The sequence below is a fragment of the Pholcus phalangioides genome, unplaced genomic scaffold (genome assembly GCF_987345545.1).
Source record: "Pholcus phalangioides strain wild (caught in Gottingen) unplaced genomic scaffold, Ppha-v1.0 ptg000029l_1, whole genome shotgun sequence".
NCBI classification, from domain to species: Eukaryota; Metazoa; Arthropoda; class Arachnida; order Araneae; family Pholcidae; genus Pholcus; species Pholcus phalangioides.
This window is the reverse complement of record NW_028301619.1, coordinates 8,103,146-8,118,597: the sequence shown is the minus strand read 5'-3', so window position 1 is coordinate 8,118,597 and position 15,452 is coordinate 8,103,146. Positions and strand designations below refer to the sequence as shown.

General features: G+C 34.6%; 1 protein-coding gene across 1 annotated transcript in view; it reads right to left on the bottom strand.

Annotated features, from left to right (window-relative positions):
* Positions 1–15,452, bottom strand: part of ebo (exportin ellipsoid body open) — a 295,439-nt gene that overhangs the window by 136,752 nt on the left and 143,235 nt on the right. The window contains exons 9-10 of the mRNA XM_089252540.1: positions 14,087–14,213; positions 9,127–9,206 (exon numbers count right to left, since the gene is read on the bottom strand). Coding sequence (XP_089108666.1) covers positions 9,127–9,206; positions 14,087–14,213 — 207 coding nt within the window. The remainder of the gene's footprint in view (positions 1–9,126; positions 9,207–14,086; positions 14,214–15,452) is intronic.

Here is a 15,452-nt window from a genome sequence, read left to right as displayed (position 1 = left end):
GGCCTGATCAGTTGCCTTCCCCTACTTTCTTTGTGTATAGTAGAGATGGGACAAATATTCTGCCCCTTTGCCAAACATCCAGTTTAGCCAAATAAGGCTGAGGAATTCAGCTGAATATCTGTAAATCTAAGCACAACAAATTAGTTTTAAAAAATTATATTAATTTGAATTTTTCCCATGTATTAAAAATTTACTGATTATATTTTATTGTGTGTTGATTCTGTGAACGACGTTGTCATGGTGAATTTCTAGGATAAGGAAAACATGAAATTGAAAATATAATCCTATTCCAATAAAGTGAAAGTGAGCATGAATTACGCAAGTTCACTAGCTCAAGGATATAACCAGACAAGATATGTATTGAATTACTGAAAGGTACAAAGAACATCTAAAGGGGAAAACTATGAAAGTAAGTAGTAAATTTTATGATGAGAGTGTTGGTACTAGTTGAGAGTAAATAATAGTTGACTCTGGTTAAAATCTGACATAGCTCCCACATTCATGTGTGAAAATATGTGGGAGCTAAATGGCGACAGATAAGAGTGGTAGACCAACAGGGAGAGAAAATAAAATAATTTAACCAGGAAAACCAAAGTATGAATAGAGAATCAGAAGATAATTGTCAGAGAGGAGAGAGAGTGAGCATCTCATTTGCTTTAAATCTGATCAGAAGATACTATTGAAAGAGCTAAGATTTTTAATGAAATACGAATAACGATATAACGCTTTTCAAAAAACTGCCATAAAAAACGTAAATAGGAACACTTTAAACGGGAAATCTTAATAAGAATTACTTATTGTTATGACCACAAAAATAAGTTGCACCAAGTGGAAAAACATTCTAAATGGGAGAAACGTTATAAGCGGGATCAACTGTATATTTGTTTTAGATTTATTACATGTGCGGAATTCCATATGATAAATTCTCAGAGCTAATGAGCTTCTTTGCAAGCTTTTCCTACTAGTAGACAATGAAAGTAAATGAACCTTTGGACAGAACACATTTTTAGAAATGAATTATACTTGATTCACAGATACCCTCTCCTACCCAGAAAACATGACCCACCGCTCAGTCTCAAAAAAGAAATATAAGCAGGTGATCAAAGACCTGGGGCATGCTGGAAGAAAATTCATAGAGATACCAGTGAATTATAGGGGGGGGGGCATCCTGGGATCCAGGTAAATTATAGTACAGCGGCATCTCTGCCTCTTTGATGTAATCTTGCCTGTTCTTTCCATGATTGACAAATGAAAGTGTTGTGTTCAGTGTGAAAGTGCTCTTGTAGCAAAACTGTGAATCACAGAATGCCCACTTACATTCCGGACAAACGATTTTTCCGCATTTAATGCTGTTCTTTCCCAAATTTCCTCCATATTTCAAATTTCAATATATCTGAATATTATACTTAAAAACATGTAATTTTTTTGTTGGCATCAGGAGAGACTGGGCAATGACTTTCTAATTGCATTTTTGAGCACACCGGGATGGTATAAAAATTTGATATATATATTTTTCTATTTTGTTATGCGCTATATTTGCACTCTCAAAACTGGTACAGGATAATTTTTGATTGTCTGTTGAGCATTTTTTAATTTAAATCATACTTCTATGACGAATGGTTGATGAGATAGGAGCAGAGCTAACACTTACCAGCAGGACTGTAACTATGATTTTTTGCCGCCAGGGGCACACATTATTTTGTTACCCCTACAACTTTACCAAAAAATATGTCATTCACCAATGTTGCTGTAAAGTTTGTCAATTTGTTAACTTCTCTCTAATGCGGCAGCATTTTAAAAACAATTAAATTGAAATAACAAGAAACTAGCAAGAATCATACTGTGAAAGAGACGTCTTTTTGATCGTGAAAGAGATGTAGGGTAGCGACAACAGCACAAACAAATATCTACAGCAACTGGGTCTGCACACTAAATAGTTTGAGCTGTAACTTCTCAGTTTATTGAAGAAAATTTGTTCCTCAAATCAGCTATATATACAAATACAAATACAACGCCACAACAGGCAAATTGCCCAACGAGGTGGCTGACTAAGGGTGGCTTGACCGAGGGTCGTTCAAGTATTACATCATCGATGGAGGGGAAGGGGTTTCCGATTTGCTGACTTTTGATGACAAGGGGGGAGGGGGGGGGTTTGGATAATGCTTACGCCAGCAACCACCCTTTTATGAAAATATGAGTTAGGATTCAGAGGGGCAGAGCTGATGACAAAATTTTGCTGACAAGGGAGAGGGGGGGTCGAAAATGGCTAAAAATTTGCTCACGCAATACTTGAATGGCCCTAAACAATAGATACAGTTGTTTGGTTGGCCATTGTGATCATAAAATTACTGATGAAAGAAATTCTCTTTTTGTTCTTTGTAGTAGTTTGAAACTTTGTATCCAGGGATACATGCATATTTATTGGAAAGACATAGGCACAAATGTTAAAATTTATTGCCTTAACAATTTTTTTTCTGAAAATTGGGCAAAAATAGAGGTCAAAACCCCTATTTAATGAATAAAAAACCTTGATAGAAGGAATATTTTTCTTACTATCCAATTTTTTTTTATATTTCTCATCATTCAAAACCACACTCCGAAGATATGACTTATCATGAATTGACCTTGAACCCTTCTTTAGTGACAAACAAAAAATGATGGAAGAGAAATCTGTTCCTTTTTGAGTAAAAAGTCATTCAGAATGTACATGGAAAGGTTTCAGCAATCAATTTAACACCAATACCAAAAATCATTGTGCTGTCAGCATGTTTAGTTTTCACTAAGAAAATAAAGTTACTTTGAATTTGTGCTGTCTTGACAAGTAAAGAATGGCAGGTCATCTTGAGAGAAAACTTTTTTCAATTAATTACAAAAAAATTACAATTTCGACAGAGTTGTATAAAAATGTTGGACGTACCAAACTTCTATCAAGCAATTTTTTATGCATCCTTCACTTTATTCTCGGGTTCATATTTTTTTTTCAATTGTTGTCAGAAATAAATTGTAACAGCAACCCCTAAAGTGAGTAGCTTTTAAAATTTGCTGTTTTGAGTGTATTTATGCTCCTGATCAATTTGACCCAAATTTAACAATTTCCTTGATTTAACAAATAAAATGATTGATTTCTTGAGATTAGTAAAATCAGGGGTTTTGACTGTTTTTCATTAACTGCAACATAGTTCTTGCCATTTATACATAGCAACTTGTTAATCATTTTTGGGTGCAATGGTGTCATGGATTGGTTTGGGAAAAACTGCTATAATGAAACAATCAAGTAAAATTCATTTAGGCTAGTCAAATCAGAGAAGTTTAAAGGGAAGTCACAGAATTTTCCTTTTGGTATGTGTTAAACACCCTGTATAACTGATTTAGCTATTTTTTGAAGAAATAGAAAACTACCTTGGACAAAATATAATAAAGTTCTGAGAAAGAAGACTTGGTTCATGCAGCATGCCAGGAAATACATGAATTTTTGGCATGCTACTGAACCTCATCATTTTGTGTGTGCCGGATTATGCATGACAACACACCATTGCTAGGATGTTTCATTACCTTTACTTGAATCTTGAGAATTCTGATATTATTTCTGAAATAAAATGAAAAAGCATAGTTTTATAACAGTGCACGCCACTTAATGTGATCACATCAGGACTCTGGGTTTTTTGATAACAATAACCAAAAAATTATATCTGAAAAAACTTTTGTTGTGCAAGTATGATGACTGTACATCATGTTCAAAACCAGATGCTCAATTTCTTCTCCCCTGCCAGTGATACATTTTAGCAAACCTGTGGTTTTTTTCAGAAAACAAACTTCAATAAATTAACATGATCAGCACTTATTCCCAAGAAATCATTACGATCTGTCCAAGGAATTTGTTAGTGTTAGTAGACATCCATGCTCGACCCAGGATTCGAACCCAGACCTGCACAGTCAGAAGCTAGTTCCCTAACCAATGGACTGCCAGGCAGCAAATTGTATTAATATCATGAATATCAATAGTTATTGTACATCTATAATATAGCATTCGAGTAACTTTCATCAAACCAGTTTAATGTGAATTGGTCACAATGTATTTAAGTCAGACTCAGGGTTGGCAGGTTTTTAATGGTTGACTGTCACATCAAAAACCTCTGTCATAAACCTCAAATATTGTTTTTCAATATAAAAATTTTCATAGAAATGCACACATTTTTTGCTGTATATATATATATATATATATATATATAGTTTATAATTTTTTTGATTGCATTTTTAATTGAGTTGCTGTATTTTAATAATATATGACATCCATACTTGTTATGGGCATCTTTTCCTCAGCCACCTCATTGGGCATTTTGTCTGTTGTGGCCTTGTATTTGTAATATTTAAAGTGACTATGTTAGACAAAGAATAAATAATATTTAATAATGATTGTAAAATAATTTTCTACTCTCTACAGAATTATTTTGGACAATATATATCAGAGGTGAGGTTTTGGACAGAACACATGCATTATTTCAAAAACTATAGCCACACACACGCATACAATGCAGCAAAAATAACACCAGTTTTTAAATCAGCAGCCCAAATTTTCCCCCAAAACAATTTAAATTTTCTTGAGAAACACTTTTTTAACAGTGTTATAGGCCTACTAATACACTACAGAAACTGCCTTCTGAGACTCTTTAGCAGTCTAAAATTTGAACATCAGGGTTGGGAAGGTTTTGGACAACATTGTAAGTATATACAGCAGACAATCATTATAACAACAGTTGAGTTTACTATAAGTTTGATGCATGATAAGTTTTCTGTTTTTCCCTTTTCAAAGTTGCAAATTATAATTAATGTTTGATTTTAATTGTTGTAATAAATTATATACAATGTTTCAAAATAAAACATCGTAATATGCAAAAAAGTTTTTCATCATTATGTTATAAAAAAAATAGCCTACCTATTCCATTAAAAACATCACCCAAAAGCATTAAATGAGGTTTTTGAGGGTTTATACCAGTTTCTTTATGCTTGTCACATCAAAAACCCAACCCTGCTAAACTTTGTTGCTAATTAGCTTAGCGATGTTTTAGCTTCAACTTTGTGACTAGACTGAACAAACATGTGAAAAAAGAGTAGGTTTTGGAATTTTCCTTAAAATTTTAATGTAAAAAAACATGAACATATTCAAACACTTGATATTGTTATATCATCATTACTGTTACTATCATAACAACATTTGATAAGTTATAAATATTCCACATACACCTGTATTTATAAAGAAAAAGGGCAATTAACTCTTCAAGCATTCTTTGTCTTAGCTGCTCACCGAGTAAATTGTTTATAAAAGTTTCTAACTGCTATAATGTGTGCCTGGAAATCTGAGTTAAGTAATAGAACTCTTAAATGGGGGAATCATGATGTTTTTCAAATACAAATACAATGCCACAACAGGCAAAATGCCCAACGAGGTGGCTGATAAATAGATGCCCATAAAAATATGGATGTCATATATTTCAAAAATACAGCAACCCAATTAAAAATGCAATTAACACAAATTATAAACACATGATAAAATATTATACAACGCCCATAAAGAATACTTATGGTTGTCTTATTCTAAGAATGGATAGCTTCGTAGGTAGGCCTACATACAATAGATCCCTTGATAATGTTCTTCCGAAGAGGATAAACTGAAAGAGACTAGTAAAGAACTAGAAGTTTTTTAAACCTTAATTTTTGCATCTATTATAAAAATCCCATTATGAATGTAGCAATACACACAAATAGAGTATAGTAGCTACTGCGGTATGTGCGGTCCAATAATTAAAATGCGTGAACAGAATTTCAGATATGTTTGTCAATAATGGAGGGGGAGGCACACCACCTTACAGTTTATACACAGTCTGCAGGCTGAGAAAGATGCTTATATAGTAGAACCTAGATAAGAAAAAATGGTGAGGAAAGGGAATGCTGATAACCGAAAACTACCGTTAAACCACCAGAAATGGAAAATATATTGTAGCATAACGACAATCTCAAAACAACCCAAACAAAATATTAAATATACATTTCTGAATTTGGCACATTAAATTAAATATTCAGAGTTATATCCTCATGTACACAGCCCAGTCCTGTGTTTCTTGTTTCACCGCCCACTTAGGTTCTTTTTATAGAAGATCTGGCTTGTCCTCCGGTTAGTGCAAGCGATACAGCAAAAATTATCTTGCGTGACCCTGGTCTTTTGCGGGTCTTAAATTTTGTTCTAACAGGATTGCCAGACACAAGAATGAGTTTGGAATTCAGGCCATTTTCCTCGAAGCGAAATGGGTTGTCAGAGCAAAATAACTGCCTACTGTGGGAAAATCGAGTAGTGGTACCTGCACCGGGAAGTTCGATGGTTATACGTGAGCTTTATCTTGCTCATCCAGGAGTGGAATGCATGAAAAACTTAGCAAGCTGCTAGATATGGTGGCTTGAAATGGACTATGATATCCAAAATCATGTTGATGGTTGTTCGCCTTGTCAAGAGACGAGACATGCTCCTCTACATTCTCATGTGCACCCTTGGGAGGTGACTAGGGTCTCCTGGTCATGGATCCACATTGACTTCATTGGACCATTTCAGGGACAGAAGTTCCTGATTCTCATCAATTCCTACTCCAAATGGACTGAGATGAAAGAGATGTCTTCCACTAGTGCTGCATCTACCATAGATGAACTCAGAAACATCTTTGTGATTCATGGAATTCCTGATGCCATTGTATCCGATAACGACCCACCCTTCAAATTAGAAGAGTATGGATAGTCCCTGCACAAAAATGCCATTCCCCAAGTGCTCATAGCTCCTTGAAGACAGGAAGGAAATGGCCTAGCCAAACATGGAGTACTAGTTCAGACGACTAAGGATACCTGTCATGTATTGTGGTTGGGATGTTTCGCAAATGTCTAGCTGTTCTTCCTAAAGCAACACATTACGCCATCCTCAGTTACGGACCAGAGTCTAGTTAAACACCGAATGGGGAGGAGGCTAAGAAGCTGTCTGGACAGATTGCATCCAGACTTTGCCAGAGATCAGCATGAGGCAAGAATCAATGTTAGAGCAACGATCTGTTAGAAAATTCGATGTTGAAGATAGAGTATACACTATAGGAACTATTCCAGTAGTCCAAAATGGATTCCAGGGACAATCGCCAAAGAAACTGATTTGGTTTCCCACCAGGCTACTACTGAATTGAAAGAAGTAATTAGACATCACATCGATCAACTATTCAAGCGTGATCCACTGCTGAACCAATAGCGCAACCTGATGAGGACCGTATGCAAGCTAAACCAGAGTCATCACCATTCCATGAATGTGAGTCATTGGAGCAATCCAAGCTTGCCGATACGCCACCTCATCTTCAGGAGAAATTGCAGATTCCTCAATCAGTGCTGCAACCTAACAAACTATTAGAAAAGCATCCAGGTTCAAGAACTCCATACCGCTGTAGTTTAAGGAGAGGGGTGTTGCAATCTGGTATGCAAATCAGATTCTAGCAACATTGATTCGCCATGATGATGTCATTGATTCAACATTATCGTGAGCTGCCTATATAAGGGAAGATCTTCCTCTGCACACACACTTCAGTTCTGCCTTCCACTCAATACCATGGCGCTGTGCACTCGTGAAGAAATGTCTTAACTTTAATTGTTTTTTAATGCTCAGCATTATATTATACTGTGTTAAATAAATTAATATTTTTAAACTACTGCATTTTTTGCCTCTTAAAACCCACCATTGATAGTAGCACCATTTTCTGGTAGGAATGATATTTAAAACTTAGAAATTGCAATAAAAAAAGGAGTTAGCGATGTCAGTTTCTTTGACAGCACACCAATCTTCTTTTATCATTTTTCTCAGCATATCAGAAGCGGGTGAGGCAACTGGAGTCCGGTCGTTCAGGTGTTGTAATGTCTTAGTTGTGCTGTTCATTGACAGAGCTGTTTGCTACAGAGCACTCGCTACAAGGTGGCCTTGAAATCCCTATAGAGAAATCTTCTCCTCCCAATAAAAAATGCTAAGAATCCTCCCAGACTGGAGCCCTGTCAGCTATGATGTTAACATATCCACATATAACACACATAACACATCCATATCAACAAAAACATTCATTAGCTGAGAGACTGTGACAAAAAAACTTTGCCAGCTAAAAAATTCTCAAGTCAAGCTATTCATTAGTTGTGGTATCACTGTACTTCTCTGTGAAATCATTAACTCTAGGAATGATTATTGGAGTTAACATTTGCGAAGTTGAAGTATTTTTTGACTTCAAACTACTACATAGAAATTTGTAGTGGTTAGCCAGCTCAATTGGATCAACTTTTGTCAATGATTTCAGTATCAAAAATCACAGAGGTGGTATCATAATTCTAAAGCATTTTCCCAAAACAATACAGAAAATCAGTTCTTTTTAGACTTAAAGCCAGATAAGCTTGCTATTTTTCATACTGATGAATTTTTTTTTAACCACCATAGTGCAGTTTCATTAGTATTGAACACTTCTCTCCTGAGGTATATAACTATTCTTTTCAGTATGTTGTCATGATATCTTGAGAAATTCACCAGGACTCTATAAATTGTTATGTTACAAAAGTGCATAATTCAAATTGTTTATTAAAATTCTGAACAACTTATTGCTACTATAAAATTATGCATAATTTGATGCCACACCAACCCTTTCTTTCTCAGAAATGCACAATACCCTTGAACTTTCCCTTATCATTTTTAAATCAAGGAAAACAACACAAGTTTTGTATAAGAATGATCCTGCAGTCAATTATAAAATATCAAGTTTTCTTATAGGGGCAAAACCATGATGATAAAAAGTGGGAAGAAAACCGCAGCTGTAAAATCAGTGAATACAAAATCCACAAAAACTAAGGATTATTGCGGTTATTTATTAATAAGCTAATTTCTGATACTTTAGGCTGATCGCTGGTTATTAACAATAACAATTTATAAAATTGGCTTAATAGATTACAGTAGTAGAAATTACAATGTGTACTTAGTTATAAAAAATTCAGTTAACAAAACAGAAATTAGTTAAAAAAATTCGGATTCAAAAGAGATTATTAAAATGCATAGACAGAGCATAAATGGTTTTAACATACTTAGACTTCATAGCATCTGTTATGTCATCCATGAAATTGTTCCAGATGTCCAAACAAGAATAAAAACCTTGAACCACATTCTAGGGGAAAAAAGATAATTAAAAACTTTTCCATAGTATCAAGTAACTTGAGGGGGGGAAAAAAATCAAATTTCTATAATGGGCTATAATATTTTACAACTGGTTGGCATGTAGTGTTTTTAAAATGCAAGCAGAGGTGATAAAAATTTTTTTTATTTTTTTTTAAGGATTAAAAAGTTTTTCAACACCTCTTTCCTCTGTTCTACTCCTGATATGAATGAACATATCTTTCTCCCTCATTATGCCTCTTTATTCTTTTTATCTCCTCTCTCTCTGTCCACTTTCCTCCTACCCCTATTCTTAAGCATGAACACAGCCTAAAGATTAAGAAGGTGGTCTAGCTGGATTTTCAAAAACATTCAATTGGGTTCAACATAGTAAATTCTTGAAACGTTAATTGCATAGATTCATGGTTGCAGACAGGCCCATCATTTTGGGGGGTCGGGGGTACTTGCCCCAGCTTTAAAACATACACTAGAAATGGTATATATATATATATATACACACACATACATTGAATACATGTTCTTTGGCCCCCCCCCCCGGAAAAAGTTGAAATGACGACCCTGGTTGCAGATAGATCATAGCAGGTTATGATGAATGAATAATTATATGATCAAACAGGTGTCAAAAGTGAAGTCCTCAGGAAATTGTACTAGTGGGACTAGTCTGAAAATGTTAATTTTTTTAACAATTGAACCCATTGTGTGCGAAATATTTATTAAAAGTTTAAAATTATATTTGCCCTTTCTGCTGGTCATAGTGTTCAAGAACTTGGTTGAGACAAAGTCTGACATAAGATGGTTAAGGAACATTTAAGGCAACTGACTGCATTCAAATGATGATTTTTTGAAAATTTTCGAAAATGGTTTTATAAATTCATTTGGAAGAATGCTTTACACCGAATCCAAAACTATTTTATTCTTACACATGCAATAAGTAATAACAAAGTTATGGCTGATTTAAATCATATGGAACAATTATTTTGAAGGCAGCAAACAATTTTCAAAAGCATTTTTTGAAGTTTCATTTTTTTTGTTACAGTACTTTATGCAAAACCAAATTTCCCAAAAAGTATAGAGGACATTCTCATGAAATTATTCAACAGTGTTCCAAATAATGTTAGCTTTGCAATGAACTAGGATCTTAGCCATATGTTTAAAATTTAATATTTTACAACTGTTTGAATGAAAAAAATTGAATTTTTCATGAAAATTTGTATATTGTTTCACGAAAAATGCTATATCTCAGAGAATATATATTTTGTGTATCCTAAAACTTTCAGTTCATTGCACAGATAATGCAACGTTTGTCTTGTATTTCCTGGTTCTTTATTAATTTAACCCCAGTGATCATTGAATGGATGACAATAATGAATGGAACAAGACTTAAGTTAAATTATAAACATTTATTCTATAAACTATTAATAATTAGTACAACATTTTTACAAGTTATCTTCTCACACAGTTAGCCTTTTCTCTCAAACATTACAATGAGACAATAAAATAGAACGCTCTCACCGCTGTGTCCAGGTATTCACGTATTAGTTCACATCGTCCACAAGACACTCCAAGATGTCTCAGTCCATCAGTGGCCTTCTATACACCACGGTAGGAGAAACCCTGATACCAGGTTCGGATGGGTTTGAGTCTTGAAATATCCGTTGAGACTATAGGTCAGAAATTGCATAGGAAACGACTGGAAGCGGACGTCAAGAGAGGTCCAAGGGTAGCTGGTCTGGCCACTAATCAATCCGCAGGCGACGGTATCATGACGTTTGATTATCACATGAGTTCAAGTGATGAGACGGGTGAGATGCCAAAGGCACACCTTCCGAAATTTAACACATTGTTACAACTGAGAGACAATCTGGCTCACACCCTCAACAGGACATAACGCTTTAGTAACGAAGACAGGAAATTAGTCGGAAGAAGTAGTAGTCATGCACATCTCTCCATCTGGTCTTTATACAGGAGCATTCCCACAATGCTTCATGACAAAACCAATCACAAGATCGTAGGTGCGGTATGGAGTTTGTGTCTAATTTACTTAACTTCATGAGAAAAAAAGGAAATATTGTAAAAAATATAACAGAATCTGGCAACCAAAATAAAGACGCGGCCAATTGGCAGACACATGATCCCGTCTATCGATACAGGAAACAAAATAAGGTAAAACAAATTAAAATCTATTAAAAATGACTAGAATAAGGACCATTTCCGTGGGAGCCTAAATGGTAATGTTACAATAACAGTCATAGCAACATACAGTATCAAAACTATTCAAATAAATTACATGGTTTTCAGTGTACAATGTCTGATGTAAGTATTGAAAATGAGTCAATTTTGGGAGGACATAATTTAGAATATCTCAAAAAATTTTAGAGATATTTCGAAAATTTCACTGGATTTCCTTATTTCATACAGTATTTTGATTCAAACCCCACTTCTTTTGTGAAAATTACAGTGTTTTCAAAAAACGTGCCCCACACGTAGTCAGTTGCCTTAAGGACAACCGAAAAACGTATGTAACATAACACTTGGATGCAAATACACAGTGGATCTTGCTTATAACATTCCCAATAAAAATATTTTCTAACTTATTTTTTTGCAGACTTGACTTTTACTAAGATATTTCCCGTTTTGAGCACGTTCTTATTTACAACTTTTTTTTCATGGCAGTGTTTTAAGAAATGTTATAAGCGGGATCCACTATATATGAAAATTTTAGAGTGATAATTACAAGCAGAATTAAACATTTTCCCGTGAATATAATTTTGATGAGTGCAGCACTGCTTCAGAATAAAATTTTGGAAATTATAGTAAAGGTCAGATTTCCATGAAAAAGTACAAGAAAGCTTCAAATAATCAAGAAAGACATTTTTTCTTCTGTAAACCTTATCTCAATAAAAAATGACAACCCAGATAATAAGCCATAAATAACACTTCTATGCTTTGTACCATAAATAACTGGTTGTGGAATCATCTTCCAAGCTTGCTTGATGGCTCCCATAAGATTGTCTTCATACTGTGTAACATTTCTACTTTCTATAGACTTCACGTGTCAATATGTCCAAAAAGTCTCCACAGAATTAAGAAAAGGACTTTTTGTTGGCCAAAACGTACGCATTCAAGAAGTTCCACTGAATTGGCTTCAAGACTTTTTAGATTAACATGTTCATATTCATTATCCTGTTGAAAGAGAAACTGCAAAAGTTATGAAAGGTGCAGTGCCTAAGAAAATTGATTTTCTGCCAAAATGTCTTGATATGCCTGAGTTTATTTTAACAACTTTTGACAATGGTATATAACAGTGGTATTGGGAGTTTTTTTGTTCGGATGCAAAATTTGTACAAACCATCACTTTACCTCCTTATTGATGTTTAGCTTGCAATGGCAGATATCCCCAGAGGAAAAATTACATTATTAGCATGGACATAAAAGCAGAAGTAAACATTAGCCCCCTCCATTCACTATACACACCCACCCTCTGTAACTGTCCCCCTGCATTGGTGTAGCCTGTATGTGCTTATGTGGCTCTGTCATGGCATACATAAGTCATGACAGTAGTATCATTTAAAACCACAGAGTACATTATTTTCATGAGAATGAACATCCTCATCCCCATTGGCACCAAAAGATACACAGTTTCATAAATACACTCTTATCTGAGCTGTTTTGAGGAGGAGTTGAGCTCCCTTTCAGTAATTCATGAATATACAATGGGTAATGTTATATTTGCAAATAACATTATAAATGCAAATACATTTGAAATCCATACTTTTTATGGGTATCTTCTTTCAGCCACTCAATTGGGCATATTTTGTCTCTTGTGACCTCTGTTTTTGTATTTGTATAATGTAGCCCATTGGTGTATGCAAGGAGAGGGGTTTGGGGTTCTAACCCCCCTCTCAAGCAGAGATTATAGTGTTAATTTGCAGGAAAAAAAGGAAACCCCCGGGAAGAAAAAATAATTGAAACCCCCTTGAGAAAACTCTGCGTACTCCTATGATGTAGCCTCACATGTCTATGTTACCCACCTCAAAAGGTCCAGAATATCCATCAGGTAGAAATACTGTCTCATATTTAAACCCCAAGCACAGTGCAAGAAGAATTGATGTATGTCATAGTGCACAAAAACATTCAAGAAAAATGTAACTGATAGCGTGAGACTGGACAGTAAGAGTTATTCATGGTCCCTACATACTACAGCCGGACCCCTGAGTTGAGATCCTTGTTTATCCTCCTCCAAAGTAAATTTATAGTATAAAAATAATAACAGGATTCATTCTGGGCCTCAGGGCTGAAGTCCTTTCAGTCCCTTCCCCTTTGGTGAAAGGCCATGGGGTTGTCCCATTGAGAAAGTGATAGCAAAAAATACACTGATTTTCTGTTAAGGAAATTCCCCTCATGTTCTGTCCAGGAGTAATGTTACACTGTACCATATATTTTCAAATATTCCAGCAAATGTTATTTTTCCCCCTAAATTCTTCCAGTAATTCCTTTGAGTATAGCTTTGACTTTTCTTCTACAACAGCAGTTTAGTTATCTGCAATCTATGATTCAAGGTTGAACAGAAATAGGAATGGAAAAAACCATTAGTTCTGCTGTTTTAAACTTCTGGACTTCACACCCCCCTCCCCAGAGTCCTATTTTTGGATGGTCCATATCTCTGATTAAGCACATGGCAATGAAATAAAAGTCCATTTCAAAATTCTCATTTTAATTCATTTTAAACTAAACCTGAAAAGAGTTTTCTGAAATTCAGAAATTAAATTAACTTGGGCATTAACGAGTTAGCTACTCTAAAAGTGTGAAAAGGGTTAAGAATAAGTAAGTACAACCATTAAAAACGAATAGAATGTTAAAACTATTATTTACTTGTCGAAATGTATACTTGAAAAGTAATGCCAAGAATGTTGCAATTTGAAACCTGGGATCATTTTCAAACCTCCTCAGATGTAGAGTTGTGAACGTGCTAAGGAAGTACGTAAACTTTTCTGAAAAGCTGAAACAAGAAAAGAATAAATTAAAAAATACATATACAGGACAGGTCAAAAAGAATTCCCTGGTTTCAAAGCTTCACTGTGCAAAAATGGTTGCCGTATTTATTTGTGAGATACATACTTAAAAAAATAATACATTCAAGTTCAATATCAAATTAATATCACATATCTGTGTTTTAGGTGAAGGAAGAAGGGCAGAGAGAAATAAATGATGAAGGATGCTCCAGAGCAATCTGAAAATCTTTTTAAGGCCTTATAATACAAAAAAATGAGGAAAAACACAAAACATGGATCAAAACAAACCAAAGAATTGTTACTCAATATAATCTTTGAGAAATGTGGTTTTATATAGCATTTTCAATAAGTTTCATGTTATTTGCAATACTTTTCTTTTTCTACAGTGAGTAAACATTTTTAGGGCCTCTAAATGTTCCTCCCCCAAGTAAGAGGTAAATACTGTAATATTTCATTTCTTCACATATATTTCGAAATCTGCTTATGATGAAGAGGTAGCTAAAAACAGTACTAACCTAGAAACATACAGTAAAACCCATCGAGCTTATATATATTACTAGAGGGTGCATGGAGCCATGCCGCAATATTAGCAACATAGAATACAAGGATATCACATGATGTGTTTAATGGGCAGTGATGCATCATCTTAGCTTTCCATCATTTTCAATGGAAAAAATCCCCTGCCTTTAGGGAACATTTAAAAATTTTCTATGTTTGCTTTAGGACTTCAATTTCTTTATTCAAATTTTAGGGATACTTATAATACATTTTAATGAGTGCAACCTTTCAAAAAATAATCAAAATTTACCCATATTTTGTACAAAAAATTTTTTCAGATCATTTTAATAAGAAATCCTCTCATTGAAGCATACAACACCTCAGTACTGAGAGATGCACAAAGGTTCAAGACATTTGAACCTAGTGGTGCTTGAGAAAAATGTTCCTTACTTGACAAAAAAGTCTCGAGAAAAGAGCATTGCAATGAGAAACATAAGTGTTGCGATCCAATATGTAAATCAGATGCTGCCGATATCAATCCGCCATGACCTCATCGATCATGAGCAATCCGCATATATAGAGGAAGGTTTCCTCCATGCACACACACTTAATTCTGCCTTCAGTTCGATATCATGGCACTGTAGGCTCATGAAGGTTGTTTTAATCTTTACTGTTAATCTAATACTGTTAAAATAATCTTAAACCACTGCATTTCCGCCTCTTAAAAT